Source organism: Polyodon spathula, chromosome 16 (assembly GCF_017654505.1).
Source record: "Polyodon spathula isolate WHYD16114869_AA chromosome 16, ASM1765450v1, whole genome shotgun sequence".
NCBI classification, from domain to species: Eukaryota; Metazoa; Chordata; class Actinopteri; order Acipenseriformes; family Polyodontidae; genus Polyodon; species Polyodon spathula.
Genome location: NC_054549.1, coordinates 20,414,722 through 20,430,028, shown reverse-complemented (window position 1 = coordinate 20,430,028; position 15,307 = coordinate 20,414,722). Strand labels below are relative to the sequence as shown.

The 15,307-nt window shown below is 45.8% G+C and overlaps 1 protein-coding gene across 2 annotated transcripts; it reads right to left on the bottom strand.

Moving 5' to 3' along the window:
• Positions 1-858: 858 nt before the first annotated feature.
• gnl3l (guanine nucleotide binding protein-like 3 (nucleolar)-like) lies at positions 859-11,440 on the bottom strand. 2 transcript variants are annotated; one of them, XM_041274026.1, is made up of 15 exons: positions 11,379-11,440; positions 11,231-11,274; positions 9,655-9,756; positions 9,207-9,323; positions 8,980-9,063; positions 7,991-8,126; positions 7,294-7,397; positions 6,858-7,002; positions 5,481-5,568; positions 4,137-4,314; positions 3,862-4,004; positions 3,470-3,606; positions 3,013-3,194; positions 2,065-2,236; positions 859-1,273 (listed from the first exon to the last, which is right to left on the bottom strand). In XM_041274026.1, exons 1-15 carry the CDS (start codon positions 11,389-11,391, stop codon positions 1,209-1,211), a joined length of 1,710 nt encoding a protein of 569 aa, XP_041129960.1. In that variant the 5' UTR covers positions 11,392-11,440; the 3' UTR covers positions 859-1,208. The 2 variants fall into 2 exon arrangements, with proteins under 2 accessions (XP_041129960.1, XP_041129961.1); XM_041274027.1 differs by lacking the exon at positions 8,980-9,063.
• Between the last annotated feature and the right edge of the window lie 3,867 nt (positions 11,441-15,307).

Here is a 15,307-nt window from a genome sequence, read left to right as displayed (position 1 = left end):
ATTATACACAGCATCCTAGTTCATATTGCATTCTAGCAGTGTTATTATTATACACAGCATCCTAGTTCATATTGGATTCTAGCAGTGTTATTATTATACATAGCATCCTAGTTCATATTGTATTATAGTACTGTTAATTTGCACTTACTCTGTGTAAACTCCACTGTATTGTAAATATTAATCTTGCATTGTAACCCTCTGCTGCCCTGTTACACCTGTGTGAGGCACCTGGGATAAGAACATAAGAAAGTTTACAAACGACAGGAGGCCATTCTGCCCATCTTGCTCGTTTGGTTGTTAGTAGCTTATTGATCCCAGAATCTCATCAAGCAGCTTCTTGAAGGATCTCAGGGTGTCGGCTTCAACAACATTACTGGGGAGTTGGTTCCAGACCCTCACGATTCTCTGTGTAAAAAAGTGCCTCCTAATTTCTGTTCTGAATGCCCTTTTGTCTAATCTTGGCTGAATAATTATGAGCTAGTTAAACCCCTCGGCCAAGGTATATAACCCTGCACTCTGGATGGGTGTTGAGAGGAGGAAGTGGAGAGCGAGAGACAGCGAAAACGCAACTAAACACAGGATAGGATCAGTGAAGGTGAATGCCCAGCCTGATCTGGCTTTCGTTTATTTTGTGTTCGAGATTTGTTTCTGTTGAATCTGCGTGCAAGTGTGTGTGTTTTTTGTTTTGTACAAATATTCGATTTCTTTTTGTCTGATAAACGGCGCACCAAGGTCTTTTTGGCCTGCAGTACCGTGTGCTTGCTTTTCGTCCTGTGTTCTGGCCTGACGTCACCGCACACGCCCGTCCTGTCACAAGCGCTCTTTTGAGTTTCGAAAGACCACGAGAGCAGTCTGGTGTAAGGAGAAAACAGTATCTTTAATTACAACAGACACGTTTCACAAGAGAAAGTAAAACATCCAACTGGAAAAGCACTCCTTGTTATACATCGACTAGCTGTTGCTTTCTGGCAGTCCATTCACAAACGTGAGTATTACCAGGAAGGAAATCAGACTCCTATTCTCGGCAGTGTCATCCAGTCCAGGTTTTACTACCAGCTCAGATTTAGGTAGGTAACAAGCTCTTTTTTTATTAAACTCCTTGTAAAACCAGGAATGGATCAAACCTGTTCTGCAACGGGAGTCTCACTTCCATCCTGGCATGTTAAATTATTTCCGCCCACAAAAAAAAACCAAAACACTGGAGGCGATCAGTCAGAGAATTCGAAATTCATTGCCGAGGTCAGAGTGTCAGAAAGCTTTGTTGCAATTTTATCTGAAAAGGAAAAAAAAAAAAATATTATTTTTTTTTAACATCACAGGAGTAAAAGCAGGAGGACTCATCGCAGTGTCATCCAGTCCGGGTTTTACTACCAGCTTGATCAGCCCACATTGTCTCTAGGCAACAAGCTCAGGTGTGTCTGATTATTAACCCTCTGCGGTCCGTTTATTCAGCGCTTGTTAGGCGCGTCGGGTCCAGTTTATTTTCACACGCGCTGTTTAAAACTCCCCCCCACCCCCCAGAGTAAAACAGGTTTAAAAGGAACTGAATCGCAAAAGGACACTCAGTACTGCATCTCCAGCCAAGCCCCACCCCTTGTTCTCTGTATTTTTCACATACCTCTTTATAGACGTGCATACTGATAAATCCTCTCCTGATCACTCGTTTTATCATCAAACTCCTCAATAATGCGATCCAAGTCATTATTTTATTACTATAACATCTCAAAAAAAGCTCTGCAAATGTCTGTGATATTCTTTGAGCGCTGGATGCAGAAGCAGCTATCTCCTTTGTCATGTCTGTGTTATCTCTGTAGTGGACGGGGCTATGAGATATGCCCTTTTTTTCAGCTCCTATCGGTCTCACTCAGTCAATGAAAGGTTTTCTCTGCTTTTTCCAACTAGAGACCTGTGCTTGACGTCTTTTTGATGATGTGGGACAGGGTCTGACACCGGACTGGAAAGGAAAAATCGTAATGTGGGACCTGGGACCACAAAGGGCTAAACTCCTGGTGAAACCAGGACTGGATCACACCGCTCTGCAGTGGGAGTCTCATTATCCCTCACCTGCTCTCTTCTGCTGCTTCTTGCGTTTCTTGCCAGCGGCCCGCAGAGCTTGACCCTGCTGCAGGGGGTCAATGCCCAGAATGTCCCGCAGATTGGGGAGTTTGGCTGCGCCCTCGGGATCCTTCTGCCTCTGGGACCGGCCTTCCTTGATCTGCACCGTCATCTGACCAAACTGAGGAGGAGGAGAAAAACCAAAGAGAACAGGGTTAGCAAAACGCCGAACCGACAACAATACGAAGAGCAGGGGAACTTAAACACGTTTGCAAACTATCTGATGTCATACAGGTAGAACGGTCCACCTGCAAACGTTCTCCTGTCATCCAGGGAAGCAGCACAGCTGCAGACGGGGAGTTTGTTAGCGGATAACCTCACTCGGGTAGGGAGGGCTTAGGTCGGCAGGGGAAACCACGGTTCACCGCGCACCAGCACCCCCCTGTGGCTGATAGGGCGCCTGTGGTTCTGAACTGTTCTGAGCCTCCAGATCTGTGTTGTCTCAAGCGCTACAGGTCTGGCGGCCTCGCTGTGGATCTGCAGTGTGTAAAGTGACAGATTGGCAGGAGCACATTTCGGAGGACGCATGCTCCAGCCTCTGCTCCCCGAGTCAGCGGGGGGGGGGGGGGGGGGGGGGGGGGGGGGGATGCGAGCAGTGAACCGAGGATACAGATAATAATTGGGTACACTAAACTGGGGAGAAAACCGGGGTAAAAATGGTTTCCTTTTTGTACAAAATACTCAGGATTTTAACCTGCAGCAAGTCTTGCAGGTTAAAAGTCTTGCATATTTTACAAAGAGGAGACGATTTTCTGTTGAGGGACACCAGGGTGTTTAGTAAGGAAGGGGACTGGGTGAGGAAACGTGGGCAATCTCCACCCTCTAGCCCGGCTGAAAATCATTTGCTGTCGTTGTAATCTGTGCCGGTACTCCAGGATATAACAATATATTTGCTACCTCCAGATCTTTATCTTTCTCCATTGCTTGCAGCTCCTCCTCTTCTCCTGTGTCCTGTAGCTCCTCCTCTTCTTGCGACGCCCCCTCCAGTTCCTGTTCTGTAGGTTGCTCCCCAGCTCCTCCGCTGGTCAGTCCCGCGGACTCCATTAAGATTCCGTTCGAAGCGACGGGAGACGTGAACTCTGAGAGAAACAAAAAATCAGATCGCGGTAAAACACAAAGACAGCAAAACTTCTGTTATCTTAGTAACCTGTCTCTGTCTTCAGCAGAAACACTGAAAGAAACTTCACAAATTCAACAGCAAGCTTTTCCACTAGGAAGTCTCTCTCAGGAAGTTTTAAATTTTCAAAGTTTATAAACATTGAGCAACAACATGAGGTGAAGCTGAAATTTTAGAGTGTGAAGTTTTTTGTGTTTTTTTGTTTGTTTTTTCTAGGACACCCTCCCACCCCCAGACCTGCGAGTACTTCCTGGGTGTCCTGCTCCAGCTGCTCCAGATCGAAGGCCTTGCCCATCTCCGTGACGATCTCCGCGCTCACGTGGGTAGAGAGGCTGTGAGTCTCAGGGGGGTGCGTGAAATAGCTGATCCTGCCCCTGAGAAAGAGAGAGAGAGAGAGAGAGAGAGAGAGAGATAGAGAAACGTTAACAAGGGAACATTATTCAGCAGCTTTCATTGGACTCTATGAAGCTGAGTGAGTTCATTCTATATAAAGGGTGTGTGATTCAATATGTTAACAAGGGAACATTATTCAGCAGCTTTCATTGTATTCTATGAAGCAGGAGGAGTTACTGCAAGTGTAGCCGCTGGTTCGTGGGCGGTTGTGGATTGCCGTGGCTGCGTGGACTCACCCAGTCCAGTCCAGCAGCACGCTCTTGGCTGCCTTGTCGTGGTCGGGGACCCCCCCCTTCTTCAACCGTCCCTGTCGGCGCGCTAGGAGAGCCAGGAACTCAAGCGCTGTGCGGAAATCAGAGACCCCATAGTGCTGCATGATCTGAAACACAGAGAGAGAGATACACAGAGATAGAGATACACAGAGAGAGAGATACACAGAGATCGTGACACAGAGATATAGACACGCACACACACAAAGACACAGACAGAGACACAGAGAGAACCTGCTCACCTGCTGTTTGTTGCATCTTTTCAAGATGGCCTCCACAGGGGTCACGGGGTCAAGCAGCTGCTCGATCTTCACACAGTTCCTCAGGATGAGCGCCGCGTCTGAGCTGGAGGTTGCCATGACGATGCCCGGGCAGTCCAGCAGCTTGATGTGCTTGTCCAGGTGGACCTGCTGCAGACACCTGGAGAGGGGGACGGGAATCAGACTCCCACTGCACAGCGCTGTCATCCATTCCAGGTTTTACTACCAGCTTGATCAGCCCCAATGTGTTTAGGTAACAAGCTCAGGTGTGTCTGATTATTAAACTCCCAGTGATACCAGGACTGGATCAAACCGCTGTGCAGCGAGTGTCTTATTATTAAACTCACAGTGAAACCAGGACTGGATCACACTGCTGTGCAGTGGGAGTCTGATTTCCAGCCCTGAGTTAATTTGTCCAGTTGACTATAAATATATATATATATACATATATACACACACACAACACACACTGAGTATCAAAAGAAACGTGTCATGTATATTTGGATAAATTTCACTAGCTGTGATTGAAAAATGACGAGCTCTGTTTCAGAACAGGTGCAGTGACTATTTATTGTGCTGATTATCAATGGACATCACAAATATGCTGCAGAATGATCTGTCCATCTCGGGCAGGTGACTCTTGGTCTCCCCCGTGGCCTGTCATTGACAGAGTGTGTCTGGTTATACCGTCTTGCCAGGTTTGAAATCGCTGGCTGTGAGCACCCAAGACTGCGAGCCACAGTACGCTGCCCTAGTCCAGCCTCCAACATGCCGATTGCACGAAGGCGCTGCTCTCTTGATAGACGTGGCATATTTGTGTTTTTTTCTGTGATTTTCTTTATTGCTTTTATTCAAGCTTGCAATTCAGCAGCTGAAATCACTCCGTATCCAGCGTCCAATCAACTGTCTCACTAATTAGGTGATTAAGAGCTTCAGTCACTCCAGCGTGTCGTGGGCAAGGATGAACGATCGATTTCGTCAATGTCCGTCATTTATATACCTGACTTTTTTTAAAAAATAAATGTGTTATAACAGTGATAAGTATATATATATATATATATATATATATATATATATATATATATATATATATATATGTAGCATACTTATATATATTATAATAAAATATAATATATATAAATTTAGACTGCTCAATTATTTTGTCTCCCCGCACAGCTGCCGAGGAGATCTGAGGTTCAGCGTGCGTCTACCGATCCTCCGAGCCACCTTCCTCTCCTGCACCCAGGTAAGTACGACCCGCTGTCTCTCACACACACTAGCAAGCCCGCTCTGACACGTTCACTTCTGCGCCAACTTCTTTCTTACTTGGTGACTCCCGGCGTAGCTCCGACGTTGCACGCCCGCGCCCTCTTCAGGCTGTTTATCAAACTGCTCTTTCCCACGTTGGGGAAACCTGGGAGGAGGAAGAGGTAGAAAGAGTGACCTGTCTCTGCTTTACAATGCTTCACTATGCTTTACCATCACCTCTCTGTGCTTTACAATGCTTCCCTATGCTTTACCATCCCTCTCTGTGCTTTACAATGCTTCCCTATGTTTTACCAGACCCCTCTGTGCTTTACAATGCTTCCTTATCCTTTACCAGACCTCTCTGTGCTTTACAATGCTTCCCTGTGCTTTACCAGACCTCTCTGTGCTTTACAATGCTTCCCTATGCTTTACCAGACCTCTCTGTGCTTTACAATGCTTCCCTATGCTTTACCAGACCTCTCTGTGCTTTACAATGCTTCCCTATGCTTTACCAGACCTCTCTGTGCTTTACAATGCTTCCCTATGCTTTACCAGACCTCTCTGTGCTTTACAATGCTTCCCTATGCTTTACCAGACCTCTCTGTGCTTTACAATGCTTCCCTATGCTTTACCAGACCTCTCTGTGCTTTACAATGCTTCCCTATGCTTTACCAGACCTCTCTGTGCTTTACAATGCTTCCCTATGCTTTACCAGACCTCTCTGTGCTTTACAATGCTTCCCTATGCTTTACCAGACCTCTCTGTGCTTTACAATGCTTCCCTATGCTTTACCAGACCTCTCTGTGCTTTACAATGCTTCCCTATGCTTTACCATCCCTCTCTGTGCTTTACAATGCTTCCCTATGCTTTACCAGACCTCTCTGTGCTTTACAATGCTTCCCTGTGCTTTACCAGACCTCTCTGTGCTTTACAATGCTTCCCTATGCTTTACCAGACCTCTCTGTGCTTTACAATGCTTCCCTATGCTTTACCAGACCTCTCTGTGCTTTACAATGCTTCCCTATGCTTTACCAGACCTCTCTGTGCTTTACAATGCTTCCCTATGCTTTACTAGACCTCTCTGTGCTTTACAATGCTTCCCTATGCTTTACCAGACCTCTCTCTGCTTTACAATGCTTCACTATGCTTTACCATCCCTCTCTGTGCTTTACAATGCTTCCCTATGGTTTACCAGACCTCTCTGTGCTTTACAATGCTTCCCTATGCTTTACCAGACCTCTCTGTGCTTTACAATGCTTCCCTATGCTTTACCAGGCCTCTCTGTGCTTTACAAGTGCTGTCATTTTTATAGATTTCAAAATTTGTGTTGCTCAGGTCTCCAGGATTGGACGACTCAGATTTTTTTTTTTTTTTATATAACCTCTCCGAGTTCCTGTGAGCCACACTCTCCCGTATAACACAGGAACACCCTGCGGGAGATGCTGACTGACTCACCCACTACCCCCACAGTGATGGCAGTCTTGATGTCCAGATTCCTGCAGTAGTTGCCCAGCAGCTTCATCAGACACTCGGCTCCCACGCAGGCGCTGCTCTCCAGCAGCTCTGCGCTGGCCTGAGACACCGGCACACGACTGCGTTGCTGGAACCAGAGAAACCGGAGAGAGAATCAGCAAGCGCCATGCCTCTCATACGTTCAACACAGGCAACACTGACAACAGCATAGGCATCAGACTTCTGATCAGATTCCTGGTTTTAGTTTAGCAAGACACACCTGAGCTTGTTGCCTAGACTCACCTGGGGCCTGATCAAGCCTGTAGTAAAATCCAGACTGGACAAGGCTGCTCTGTAGTACCCTTTCCATTGCTAGGATAGGAAAACTGATTTTTTTTGGTTTTGCTTTTTTCTTGACGTTATCTAGTCACAGCCTCACCAGGTTTCTGCTCTGCTGCTGCGTCGAAGCTTTGAACGCCACGGTGGGGAATTCGTTACGAAGGTACTTCAACCACTTCTCAACAATGTCTTTGGAGACCAGATCTGAAAGAGAGGAGAGAGGAGGGAGGAGAGGAGAGAGGAGAGGAGGGAGGAAGGGGTCAGCCGGGAACAACGAAGCAGTGGTGTGGAGGTAATTGTCAAACTCCTGGCTGCTGATCATTTCAATAATAATAATAATAACAATAATAATAATAGTCTTCATTGAGGGGAGTTCTGAACCCCAGGACTGGGTGCAGCAGCAGCAGCAGCAGGGCTAGTGTGAGTTTCTAACCCTGCTCAAACTCCTGCCTCCTGATCATTTCAATATTAATAATAATAATAGACTTCACTGCAGGGAGCTCTGAACCCCAGGACTGGGTGCAGCAGCAGCAGGGCTAGTGTGAGTTTGTAAAGAAAAGGCATGAACTTTTTTTATTTAAAAAAGGTCAAAACATTGTACTGCTCTTAAAATTACTCTCTCTCTTTATATCTATCTATATAATATATATATATCTATATATATATATATATATATATATATATATATATATATATATATATATATATATATATATATATATATATATATATATATATATATATTATATATATATATATATATGGCATGCTGTCTCGTCCTCTTTCTCTCTCCTCACCTATCTTGTTCAGCACCAGTACGATTCTCTTACTGGTCCCACTCTGCACCACTGCCTGCTCCACTTGTGGGCAGCGGCAGCCCAGCGGGTCCCGGGCATCAAGCACCTCCAAGATTACGTCCGCAGACTCCACCACCTGAGGGGAGAGCAGCGCCAATCACAACACCGCATTGACACCTAGCAGCCAATCACATCCCAGCCTCAAACTAGCAGCCACGGTTACAATGCTATTAATATGCTTTACCAGACCTATCTGTGCTTTACAATGCTTCCCTATGCTTTACCAGACCTCTCTGTGCTTTACAATGCTTCCCTATGCTTTACCAGACCTCTCTGTGCTTTACAATGCTTCCCTATGCTTTACCAGACCTATCTGTGCTTTACAATGCTCCCCTGTTTTACCAGACCTATCTGTGCTTTAGAGTGCTTCCCTATGCTTTACCAGACCTCTCTGTGCTTTACAATGCTTCCCTATGCTTTACCAGACCTCTCTGTGCTTTACAATGCTTCCCTATGCTTTATCAGACCTCTCTGTGCTTTACAATGCTTCCCTATGCTTTACCAGACCTCTCTGTGCTTTACAATGCTTCCCTATGCTTTACCAGACCTCTCTGTGCTTTACAATGCTTCCCTGTGCTTTACCAGACCTCTCTGTGCTTTACAATGCTTCCCTATGCTTTACCAGACCTCTCTGTGCTTTACAATGCTTCCCTATGCTTTACCAGACCTCTCTGTGCTTTACAATGCTTCCCTATGCTTTACCAGACCTCTCTGTGCTTTACAATGCTTCCCTATGCTTTACCAGACCTCTCTGTGCTTTACAATGCTTCCCTATGCTTTACCAGACCTCTCTGTGCTTTACAATGCTTCCCTATGCTTTACCAGACCTCTATGTGCTTTACCATGCTGTCTCTGTGCTGTATTACACTTCGCTGTGCTTTTACTGTGAGAATAAGCAATCATAACTCCTTCCAAATCCTGCCACTGACCTTTTTAAACTCCTTGTAGTAAGCTTTCCTGGAGGTTTCGTTTTCAAAGTTGACATTCTTTTCCAAACTTCTCAGCTCTGTCTCCTGATATCGATCGACCGGGGGGGACACACACACACACAACAAAAACAAACAAAAAATAAAACTCAATCATAATGCGACACATAACAACGATCTATAAACAATCGCATCCGTTCACTGAGTGCGACAGCGCGGCCGAAACGGACCTTGTGCTCGAATTCCCGCTGGCGTTTCTGTGCGTCTTTTTGGAAGCTCTCCAGACTGCGCCGTTTCATCACCTCCCTCTCGCGCGAGGCTCTCTGCTTCTCCTGCATCTCCTCGACCTGGGCGGCAACAAAGGGGTTAGCAACACAGCCACACAGGGATGGGAATCAGACTCCTATTGAACAGCACTCCCCAACTCCCATCAGCCTTCCCCCTCACCCACACCCACACCCACACCCACACCCACCCTCCCTCTTCCCCAGTCTCTCCCACCTCACCCCCTCTCTCCCTCTCACTCCTCACCCTGCACTCTCCATCACCCTCCCCCAGCCTCTTCCCCCTCACTCCCTGCTCCCTCTTCACCCTCATCTTCCCTCTCCCCCATCACCCTCTCATCCCCCACAGTCTCCCCACTCACCCCTCTCATCCTCCCCACTCCTCATTGCTCACCCTCTTCTTCCTCAGCTCCGCCTGCCTCTGGGCGCACTCCTTGAAGTGTCGGATATTGGGGACCCCCGTTTCTCTCTTCGTCGGTTTCTCCCCGTCTTTCCCCTGCAGAGAAATGCACCCCCCCCCCAACTTTAAACACCAGAACAGGCAGGGTCACATGACCCTGCCCTGCCCACCCCCCCCACGACCTCAGAACCACTTCGTTGGAGCCTCTGCTAATGCACAAGCCTGGAAGTACTGTGTCATCGAAAATATAACTCACTGTCATCCTGACCTCACTGTAGCTGATACTGTATGCTAGTAAATGTTATTATTTGTACTTACTCCGTGTAAAATACATTGCATTTAAAATATTGTCACCATTTTCACACATATGTATCCCATGGGACGATAACTGCCAAGTTTGGAGTTTGTTGGGCAAACGGTTTTCAAACAGCAGCAGTTCGTTGCCAGGGGCGCGTTTCGATAGGATTTGTTGTAACCGTTTTGACGTTAAAGTTTATCACAGCAACTTCTGCTTCGCAAACTGGATGAGGGTTTGGAGCTGAGGATAAGAAAATATTTAAAATACACTTTAAAAATAACAATAGGCTTCACAGCCTTGCTTGGAAGTCTAATAATAATAATAATATGTTAAAATACAATTATTAGTTGTTTATGTAGCAGACGCCTTTATCCAAGCTGACTCAGAGAGCATCAGCTGCAAAGTCACTCACAACGTCTCACCCCAAAGACGCAGCACAGGGAGGTTCAGTGACTCGCTCAGGGTCCCACACAGCGAGTCAGGGGCTGAGCTGGGATTTGAACCTCCTGGTTACAAGCCTGTTTCTTTAACCACTGGACCATACAGCCTCCTAGAAACTACCATCCCCTAGCCAGATTTGAACCCACATCCATTTTGTTTACAACCCCAATCACGTATCCACTGAGCCACCACAGCACTGACTGAGCTGCGCTCTTTAAGCTGCACAGTCTTTTCTCCTTAAAAATCTACAATGTTTAAATATATATTTCCTTGGGCTTATTGCAGGCGATTAAGCCTTTAGATATCTTTATTTTCAAAGCAACAGGGGGGTCGCTGAAAACACAAGAATCATGATCGAATGACAAATAAATGCTAAACAGAACTGTAATCGATCAAATACTAGAATAACACTTGCACGAGTGTGGCACGTTTCATGATTTACAATCGGAGTGCTCGGTACTTGAAAACTGAATTACTAATATATAATATATGATATATATGAATTACTATATATATATATATATATATATATATATATATATATATATATATATATATATATATATATTGGTTTGATTTCGTTTTATTTCAATCAGCTTTCGTGTATTTCGTGCCAGTCTCCGTCTCTCCCCCACGTGTGGAAGGAAGAAAACGTCAAACGCACGCCCGGAAGTTGTAGTCCGCCGCCCGTTAATCCCAACGCTAGAATCTCCTACAAAAACTACAGCGGCCGGAGTTCCGGCGTTCGACACGGCGCGGCGACTCGAAAAAACCCAGTTCCGGAGCGCAAGGAGCGGGTATATTATTTCATCAGAGACGCCGGGAGCTTACCGTCTTGCGATTGTGCAGGGCCAGCCGCTTCGCCTTTCTTTGCTCTGCGGTGGGAAAGGAGAAAAAAAGAAACAACAAGTGAGTCGTCGATATTTCCTGGAAGCGGAGGATTTTTTTTAAAAAATGTTCCAAAGCAAAACAAACGCACTTGTTTTCGCCATGACTTTTACTAGCTGCCGTAAAATAAAGTGCGTCAGGAACAGCGCAGCAGGGGGAGGCGGACGACGCTGTTGAACTGTCGTGAACACCGGTATTTAATCATCTAATTCATAATATATATATATAGATATATATAATGATTATATGATATATATATAGATATATAGCATTATATATATAAATCCTAGGAAGCATTTTCTACAGCGTTAAACTTGCATTGTTGAATTTCACCTGCTGTATTATTTTGTATTGAACACAGTTTGTGTGTTTTAATGTCTTGTCTTTATTTATTTTTGGTTACCAGCTTTGTCATGAGAAAAATTATTCAAAATAAAACACAAATTTGTAAACATGAAAGAAAGGGTTATTCCATTGATTTAAGCGGGTCCGGTCGGCACGCCACCGGGGCACCGCATTGACCCAGATCGATACCTCAGATCTGCTCTTCGATATCTGATCGTTTATTGAAAAAAAAAAAAGTCAAAACGGCGCCCTCTGCCTTTCACTTTCGGAACTGGCGCCGATTGGAACCTGTTTGAGAATAGTGGAGGGGCGCATTTGATTTTAAGAGTTGTTGCTCCTCTGCGTTGAATTTAGGAACCCCCTCACCCCTCTCTGTGTGAAGAAGAGTCTCCTTCAGAAACATGACCAGACAGCGCCTTCCATCCCCTCACCCCTCTCTGTGTGAAGAAGAGACTCCTTCAGCAACATGACCAGACAGCCCTTTTCATCCCCTCACCCCTCTCTGTGTGAAGAGTCTCCTTCAGCAACATGACCAGACAGCCCCTTCCATCCCCTTCACCCCTCTCTGTGTGAAGAGTCTCCTTCAGCAACATGACCAGACAGCCCCTTCCATCCCCTCACCCCCTCTCTGTGAAGAAGAGTCTCCTTCAGCAACATGACCAGACAGCCCCTTCCATCCCCTCACCCCTCTCTGTGTGAAGAAGAGACTCCTTCAGCAACATGACCAGACAGCCCCTTCCATCCCCTCACCCCTCTCTGTGTGAAGAAGAGACTCCTTCAGCAACATGACCAGACAGCCCCTTCCATCCCCTCACCCCTCTCTGTGTGAAGAAGTGATGTCTCCTTCCCTCTGTCCAAAGTCCTCTTCATTTCCACACTGTCCTCCCTCAAAATCTGCTGTGCTCTATATCAGGGTAAGTAATTGCAGTTCCTTTACTCAGTATGTAATTCTATATCCTAGTATGACATTAATATTAAAAAAATATTTATTATTATTATTATTATTATTACTTTCACCTCACCTCCGATATCGCCTTCTGATCATCACGTGGGCAAGAAGACTCTCAATAAGTCCACCGGCTCTTACTCAAACCAATTCAAAACCATGATATTTTCTTACCACACTGGCGAAGGGATAGCAAGTCCACAGCACCGGAGCAGCGGTGAGTTTGACCTGTACAAGCGCAGAGAGATCGGGCAGAAAAATAGCCGTGCTTTGAAAATCCGTGAATATAGATGCAATCTATTTCAATATAGTACATATAGATGCAGTCTATTTCAATATAGTAGATATAGATTCTGTATCAAAACCCCAAGTCTCCCAGCCTCATGCGCCGCTCACAGTGATATTTCCGACGAGCTTGAAGATTTTAATTATCAACCACCCACTGCTGCAAGTTGCGATCGGAGCTCAGTGATTAGATAAAGAAAGCGCTGGGCTGCAGTGTGGAAGGCAGTGGGGGTTGAGGAGCTCAGTGGTTAGATAAAGAAAGCGCTGGGCTGCAGTGTGGAAGGCAGTGGGTTTGAGGAGCTCAGTGGTTAGATAAAGAAAGCGCTGGGCTGCAGTGTGGAAGGCAGTGGGTTTGAGGAGCTCAGTGGTTAGATAAAGAAAGCGCTGGGCTGCAGTGTGGAAGGCAGTGGGTTTGAGGAGCTCAGTGGTTAGATAAAGAAAGCGCTGGGCTGCAGTGTGGAAGGCAGTGGGTTTGAGGAGCTCAGTGGTTAGATAAAGAAAGCGCTGGGCTGCAGTGTGGAAGGCAGTGGGTTTGAGGAGCTCAATGGTTACCAAAAACTCTGAAGCAGTGGTGTGGAATTCAATATGTTAACAAAACATTATTCAGCAGTTTTCATGAGTGAGTTCATTCTTTATCGAAAAAAAAAAGACATTTGCTGTTGATCCCTTAGAGAGAGTGTGTGCGTGTGCGTGTTTTCGCTAGTGAAAAACATGTAATGTAACAAGCTAATAATAGATGAGAGAATGGATTTTAAAGATGGTCAACTCTCCTTTAAAGAGAGGCACAGTGATCCTGTTAATAAAGCTAATAAGAGGTATCACACAGAACCAATATTGCATTGCAGTCTGTCAGCATTGCCATTGAAGATCATTGAAGTTATAGTGAGCACACTGGGGTCCCATTCTACCAGCCTCACCCCACTGCAGCTGCCCTATACCTGTGCTACCATTGCCCCTCAGTATAACACAGAACCATTATTTCATTGCTAGTTTGACAGAGATTATTGAGAGTGTTTCAACTTCTAAAACTCCCTTCCATTTGCTGTAGACGGACAGATTGTTTTTCCCCTCTTCTATTACAGACCGTCGCGTTTTTAAAAGGAAAAAAACAAAATTGGCTGGCATACAAACAGTTAAAGTGTATTTATTTATTTATTTTTAAATCTGGTGAGATCAATGGGCTCATGTGTCACAGACAGCCCTTCGACCCCTGCTCTGTGACGAATCAGGTTAATTGATAGAGTCAAAGGGCTATTGTCTTGCACACCGGGATAGCGAGCGGGGGGGGGGTCAGTGGACAGATGGCACAGCCTTTGGGGAGACCGCTGAGCGCCTGCTGCGCATTTAAAGTAGGTCGCGTGCCCGAGGCATGAATACCAATAATCTAATGGGGTGGGGTCCATGCTCCCCTTTTAATAGAGTGGTTGACCTGGCTGTGTTTTGGAATGCTGGCCCTATAGTTTACAACAGAGCTAGTGTTGCGTTTAAGGGCTGAGTGAAATTTCAGTTACCGTCTCAGTGTGGGGCATTAGTAAAAATGTCCATCCTTCCCCCAGGATGAGAGGAAAATTCGCCTCCGGTCGACTTTTTAAAACCCTTGGGGCGCAGAAGTGAATTGGGATCGCTACTCAGCTGTAAAGGTGAGGGAAGGACGTCTTTTCCCGTTTTGAGGTCAACACGCTAATGAATGGGTTTATTTATTACCTTATTATTTCTTAAAGGCATTTATCAGCACATCCCAAATATATTTATATCTGTGTGTGTGTCTGTCTCTCTGTCTGTCTGTGTGTGTGTCTGTTTGTCTGTCTGTGTGTGTGTGTGTGTGTGTCTCTGTGTGTGTGTCAGTGTGTCACTTTGTGTGTCAGTGTCAGTCTGCGTGTGTGTCTGTGTGTGTGTGTGTGTGTCTCTCTCTCTCTCTGTGTCTGTGTGTGTGTGTGTCTCTCTCTCTCTCTCTCTCTGTGTGTGTGTGTGTGTGTGTGTGTGTGAGGGTACAGCTCTGCAATACACAATAAATATTTCCTTGCTGCAGCTGTAAGAACACAGCCTTCCCTGAGTTCAGGGTAGGAGGGTAGAATTCAGCTCTAGAATCATCACAGAGTAACTAGTTAAAAACTGCAGCAGCAGCATCTGTATGAGGAGCGAGGAGACAACCAGCAACTCCAACCTTGTTGCTAGGGAAACAGAGAGAGGGAGGGAGAGTGTGTGCATACAGCATACAGGCTGTGCATTTAATGGTTCTTATGGTAAAGGATCTCGATCTGAATTACAGAGAAAAATGTCTCTTGCATATCGAATCTGTTTTCCAACAATGCAGGTTCGCAAGGGGGATTTCATTATGGGCAGCTGTGTCTGCAGAGGCAGCTGCTGGCCGGTCTCTCACTGGAGTCTCACAGCAGCTTTGAAGCTGGGGGAGCGATGAGATTTGGAGACACTGGTGAATTTGA

Excerpts from the sequence above, each read along its gene's own strand:
- gnl3l (XM_041274026.1), bottom strand. Across the intron at positions 9,757-11,230 it reads CCCTGCACAATCGCAAGACG|GGGAAAGACGGGGAGAAACC; the intron begins GTAAGCTCCCGG and ends ATTTCTCTGCAG. Across the intron at positions 8,127-8,979 it reads ACTACAAGGAGTTTAAAAAG|GTGGTGGAGTCTGCGGACGT; the intron begins GTCAGTGGCAGG and ends CTCTCCCCTCAG.